The sequence below is a fragment of the Adelges cooleyi genome, unplaced genomic scaffold, assembly GCF_023614345.1.
Source record: "Adelges cooleyi isolate 19-005CV unplaced genomic scaffold, UGA_ACOO_1.1 ACOO_flye_CR_arks_rails_tigmint_CR_PRNA_376, whole genome shotgun sequence".
Classification (NCBI taxonomy): Eukaryota; Metazoa; Arthropoda; class Insecta; order Hemiptera; family Adelgidae; genus Adelges; species Adelges cooleyi.
In genome coordinates this window covers 5,097,684-5,104,268 of record NW_026096053.1, presented here as the reverse complement: position 1 = coordinate 5,104,268, position 6,585 = coordinate 5,097,684, and the positions used below count along the sequence as shown (strand labels likewise).

Sequence of the window (6,585 nt, the reverse complement as noted above, 5' to 3'; positions counted from 1 at the left end):
GTATACGACGGCCAGTTTATGCGTACACAGATTTTTCAAGTATTTATTTTTAATTTTTTTAATGATATGTCCTTATAAATAATTAGATTCGTCAAGTTAAAATATAAATAATAATAATAATAATAATAAAACATGTAGATCAATCGTTTCAGTCAAATTGCAGAACGCAAAAAGTAAATGGATAATAATATTAAATACTTTTTTTTTAAGAATTTAAATATCAATTACAATTAATTTTATGTACCTATTATACTTAGGTTAATATATTATAGTCTATATTTATATATAATTTTATTTTTTATTTTAAATGCTTTTTTTTTATACGAAGAGAACACACCTTTGAGGCGAACGATCCGACTATTAATAATATATATTATATTGTTTTATAGATTTTCTCACCGCGCGGATCTTTGTACCCTTTTTGCATCACTCGCGACTAGAATGCGCCGCCCTAGAAACGATTTGCAATTTTCTTTTATAATAGTAATTTTTTTAAAGATTTTTGCATCGTAAGACTTAATATGTTTTAAACGATTTTCAAAATTCGGTCATTTCCAAGTGCGGTCGACGCGCGCAAAAAAAAAAGTATTACAAGATAGTCGTTAAGTTAAAAAATAATATAAAATAAAGTATCAGAGAAGTAGCAATTGTCAAGGTGAAAAAAATAGAAATTAATTAATTAATAATAAAATATATCGATTGACTTTGTATCAATAATAGAGCCCGTCATACGTAGGGGCGGGTAATAATTGGCGTCGACGGATTTCGATAGGCGGCTGTGGCGGCGGTGATGAATAATAATAATGACAATTAGGTGTTATTGGATGCTGTTGCTGTTGCTGCTGCTGTTGTTGTTGTTGTTGTTGTTGTTGTGGTTGAGACGTTGGTGATGACGGCGGATCGGACAAAGCCGGAGCGGCGGCGATCGGCGACGGTGCGGCGGCGGAAGCGGCGGTGGCGACGGTTGTTTTTATAAAGCGTTTAAGCGCTCCCGTCGTGCCGCGGTGTTGCAAGCTCTTGTGCGTGGTCAGGCTGTTCTTGGTCCGGTACCGTCGCTGGCAGAATTCGCACACGTGCATCGTGTCGGACCGCTCGTGCTTGTCCTGGAAATGCCGTTTCAGTGAATAATAGCAGCTGAACGTGCGCCGGCAGTACGGACAGTCTTGTGGCTCGTTGATACCGCCGTTAGCTGGCGGTGGTAGCATCTGGTACCCTTATAACAGAAGACGGTATTCATTATAGTTTATACGGATATGCAATATTATAATATAAAAAAAAAGTGTTTGAGTAAGTTGCAAATTCAAATTCAAATTTACTTTAGTCAACTTTTGTTTGAAAATGTTTGATTCTCATCCAACCAAAACAGATGCATCTAGGTTTTTCGAGTAAAAGAGATAAAAGTACAATGATTTAGAGAGAGAGAGAGAGAGAGAAGTAAACCGATAAAACATTTACTGGATATTCAGGCAAGGACTGAGACCATGAAGACTAAGGCGGCACCCAAGTATTTGCTTATTTCCACAGACATAAATATTATAATTTCCAAAAAAAGCCTAGACGGTAAAGCCGCTTACCCGCTTTGCCAAACCACCTCTGTGGACATTAAAACTAAATACGTGAGAGGCTTATGGTTTTGACTCCACTAGGATTAATAGTTGTATGGATAGCCTAATGATGGTTCTTGTGAGTGTTGACTTTAGATCTAAAATGTGTGTGTGTGTATAAATGTATCTTTAAAATTCTGGTAATTCCTAAACACTTAAACTTAAGTTGTATTTAAAAAAGATAAAAGCCAAAAGAGTAAACATTGTTTTTGTTTTGTAAAAAAATTGCCCATGTAAGAGTCGGATGTAATATCTCTTGGTCGAGTGTGTTTTTTATTAACAAACGGGAAATTTCGAATGTATATTATTTATATAAAATAATCTATACGCTTTACTCGTTCCTGACTAAATGGCAAAGTTGTTGATTTAAAAATGTACACTATACTACTTGACTGTTAATTATTGTTGTATTGTTTTTCAAATATCTCTTTATCATATTGTATATTTTTATTCATAGTTTACACCGTGTTAGTTGCGTAACAATTCAATTGCAAATAACTTCTATAGGCATATAACACTATTATATTGTTATCATGTACTCTATATAATAATTGCATTATCCTAAATAGATACATGGGTGCGCCGCAAATACTATAACAACGATGACTAAGCGCAATCACACACGGGTCATCAGGTTGGATTGGGGTTTGTCTGTGCGTTTTCATAGAGACGTACAATATATTATACGATATTCAATATAGGTATAATTATATCTCTGGGTAGATATTAATATTTAGAAACGCATCGATCAGAGATCGCAAATTGCATTATTATTTCCTGCAACGTGTATAATTAAAACACATCTAAAGGTTATCTACTCTCTACCTACGTTAGAAATTTAAAATGTAAAAAAATTGGTTACGCCATTTCGAAACGCGCGAGCGATAAACGGACAGGTTAGGTGCACTGAACGTGTACAATATAATAAGGACAATGTAATGTATGCAGCTGCAGCTGCTTATGCGTTGGCCAGCTATACAGTGCAGCAATATCTACATTATTCACTTATCTCGGTGTTTGTTTACACGTTTTGACATAGCACAATACAAAATAATACGTACAAACTTCTTACGACTTACCTTCGAATATTGAATACTAGAACTTGACGTCGGAGTGCGTGGTGGGCGGCGGGAGTGCGTGACGGGGAGGGGGCGGCAACAGCATTGTGGGCCTAGTCTTGTGGTAAGTGTAAATGTGCGTCATCAGGGAGTTACGCGAACAGTACACCCGTTCGCAAATGGCACACCGGTACTCTTCCTGTCTGGAAGCGTGCTTGTCGGCCACGTGCCTCTTGAGACTAGCTTTCGAACACAACACCTTGCCGCACGCCAAGCAAGGAAACACCTTTTTCAGTCCTGAACGAAAAAAATAAAAAAATACCGTAAACCGTTTAATATAATGTCGCTACTAAGTTAACCAAAGGCGTCCGCCGGGTCGTTCTAGATAGGTTTTTTTGCAAACGACAAGCGGGTACGAGCCAACCGGTTTGGTACAAAAATAACATTGCGTTTTCTATTAAAAAATAAAAAAAACCAAGAAATTTCTACGTCAGAAACGGGAGGGAGTTTTTTACCGGGTCAAAGACACCATGAATTATAATATATTGTATACTCGAAGGTATAAGACGATTCGCATATAAATATATTACTTCTACAACTATATTTATAATACAACTTGATCGTCCAAAACCGGCGATCCAAGACAAAATGTTTGAAAATAAACGATCGTTAAAAAAATTAATTAATCTTCAATTCGATAAATTAATAAAAATACATTTACACCGAAGCTAGGGCATTAGCTATAGTTGCAAACAGCAACTTTGTAATTTTCGCGTTACAAAAATACAGGAACTTTGTCAGCAACGTTGTGAGCAAACGAGTTACTTAAATGTGTGGAATGGCTTGCCCAGCTGTGGATTACACACGTTATATTTTAGAGTTCCTAAGCTAGCGTCTAGTCTTAAGCTATTTCCAAACAAAACAACAATTTTAATAGTCTTGACAATTATTTCCTTTAGGCGAGTCGTTATGTTCGTTGTGTCGTTTTTTAAGCACATAAATATAATAATAATAGTAATAATAGTAATATGTGAAGAGTGTCCTATTCAATATAATATCTTATTGAACTGAGGGCGTGTGCCTCCCCCCCCCCTGTTTAAAACGAAAACAACAAATGTACAGTTTATGGTTAACGTATTACCAACTACCATTATATGCGTTAAGCTGTTTAGAAATTTTGAGTTTTTCTGATACATTACATTATGTAAAAAACTAGACGAGTTTTGATTTTTTTTTTATAACTTTAATACGGTCAACGTTAAACCTTGAAAATGTCATTCCATTTGGTTGCACTAATTACTGCGTTCGTAATATTATATTGTATTGTCTATATTTTCGTAAACCCTCAAGACTTGTGGGTCGTTAACGCGTGTTTCAAAACCACGGCTCGAGACCAGTGTTTAAATTATTATTTTTCTGGAATTATAATCGCCAACATAATTTCATATAAATTTCTCAGCAAATACAATGCGTCGAGACTCAAGGTAAAGACGGTATGATATTTTTTTAGCGCAGCGTCAGAAGACGGACAATGAAAAATGCAAAACTCAAGTCTACAAGAATGTAAAAATTTCAACCTAATAAATAAGCAAAATTATAAGTGAACCGGACGTTTTTTTTTTTTAATGATCAAACTCAAAATTAATACTCAAAACGGCTACCGCGATATTGATAACTTGAATACGATTAACTCAAATGCATTAATTACTCGGCAAATAATTTTTTTCGATTCTTTGTTTTCAATAGTAGCAAAACATATTACATCAAAAATTATATTCGCGAAAACCGTTACAACTATGATCAACGCGTTGATAATTTATGCTTATCTCGGCCTCGATCAGATTGCAGAAATTTTACATACCAACTAATTAATAAATAAACCGTTATTTCAGTAGGAAATGGATTTGAGCTATCGAGTACGCGCATTTTAAGTTCCAAAAGTAGTAAAGCGTTATCGTGCCATTGTCGGTCAATGCAAACAATATGACATACGTTGACGGTTGACCCATTTACATTTTTATCCCGCCTAGGTACCGCCTAATACTTAGAATGTCGATTTGAAAATGGTAGTTGTCGATTATTGATCGTTTGATGCAACGCGCGGCGTCCTTGTCCAAAAAAAAAAATAAGGTTACTGACCAAACTCAACGCAAAATGTATATACTGAAGCGTGACTGAGTTCCACTAACGATTCGATACGATCAAAGTCAGTTCGATTACCATCGCCAAGACGGAATACATACAACCGCGGCCAAAGTAACATTTTTTTTTGTGTTGGACAATACAAGTTCAGAAACACACTCAACGTAGCGTATCCAATAACAAGATACCCGCCTCTAAGCCTGAGACATTATCGCCGTTGGCAAATACACTAAATTACATAATACTAAGTGCGGGTGTGTACTTTCCGCATATTTTGTTGTTTAAGCACACACCAATGGCTTAAGCTTACTGCTTTTAAGTACCGTTCGGTGACAAACATTATAGGACTGTTTATTTTCAGTTAGACGCCTTTTGAATAAACAGTTTATTAAAAAGGCGGCGTAATCCAAATAATTTTAATGGGTTCTTTTTTTTTTTTTGTCCATCGAAACCTAACATAATATTATCGTTATGCAGAAACCAAAATAATGCCGACCGAAAACACATAAGCGTAGACAAACATGGAAGCTAAATAATAATAAAAAAAATCCAAGTAAAGAAACAACAACGGCCGCGGTGAGTACATTTTTGTTGGTTTTGCGCGGCCGGTGGGTACCGGGTAAGTATAACAATAATATGGGTAAGTACAAAAATAATATACTCAACGGGCCCGTAATTTGCAAAAAACCAAAAATATCGTTTTCGGTCGGTTATTATAGTATTGTTTTTTTTTTTGGCTTTTTTTTTTATTATTCGACATTCGACCGCTCACTGCGGGCCCCATTGTCGTCTGGTGGAAACCTTTTCGAAAACGGCAATTTGTTTTTTCTCTGTAGCAACAACCGTCACTAATCACTATGTACTAAGTAGTATATGTCTGCAGTACGTGTAAACCACGATACGTATATCATAATACAAAATACAGATTAAAGAATATTATAATAACAATGGAAACGCAAAGATCGGTCCGCACCGCTCGGCTCAGCATTTATCTCCAAACGTGTACCTATGCATTTTTTTTTATCCCAACATTTGTACAACAATTATATTATTTTATTCCAGTATTTTTATTTTTCGTGCTCAAACAGTGTTTTAAAATTTTTAACGTGGCGCAATAAACGTAATTTTAATACTGTAATCGTGATCGACATGTGATGGTTAAACGGCCGCCGCAGTATAAGACTACATTTATAGATCCTACTATAGACTGTGTACTATACAATATAGCCGTGGACAATTTATCGAAGAAAACTGGCATTATCGTCCGTCTAACTAGGAAACAGACTAAACTTACTTAACCCAATTTTGTAACATAAAGTAGTAGTGTTATCACTCGATTATTTTTCCACTGGCACGAATCTTTTGAATTTGATTCGCCAAATTTTAGTTTTAAAAAATCGATAGTGTTAAAGGATTATCGAGATAAAAATATTATAATGTATAATACTATCGTTTCATCTTGATCGATAAACGCGTTAATAACGTTTACAAAGCGTCTGTGTACAAGTGTGTGTGTGTGCATTTTTGTAAATTCAAAAACCCATATTCATTTTTAGTGCAATAGTGAGCGAGGGGCGTTTAATTGCTCAAGATTTGGTGAACGTATAAGGGAACTGTGTAAAGCGTTTCTCAACAAATACAACACCGTCTGATCCGTTATTCACAAATACTACCGTTGACAGTGTGCAGTGTAGTCGAGGATATAAAAAGGTCGCTGGTTCTTCCGCCGTTAACAACATGTAAACATCACAATGATACACAACAAAACGAAAACGATTCGG

The 6,585-nt window shown here is 35.6% G+C and overlaps 1 protein-coding gene across 1 annotated transcript; it reads right to left on the bottom strand.

Annotated features, from left to right (window-relative positions):
• Positions 1-499: 499 nt before the first annotated feature.
• LOC126841076 (zinc finger protein 384-like) lies at positions 500-2,805 on the bottom strand. Its single transcript, XM_050577326.1, has 2 exons — positions 2,684-2,805; positions 500-1,213 (listed from the first exon to the last, which is right to left on the bottom strand). Exon 2 carries the CDS (start codon positions 1,203-1,205, stop codon positions 711-713), a length of 495 nt encoding a protein of 164 aa, XP_050433283.1. The 5' UTR covers positions 1,206-1,213; positions 2,684-2,805; the 3' UTR covers positions 500-710.
• Positions 2,806-6,585: the final 3,780 nt, after the last annotated feature.

Excerpts from the sequence above, each read along its gene's own strand:
- LOC126841076 (XM_050577326.1), bottom strand. The coding sequence starts at position 1,205 with ATGCTACCACCGCCAGCTAACGGCGGTATCAACGAGCCACAAGACTGT.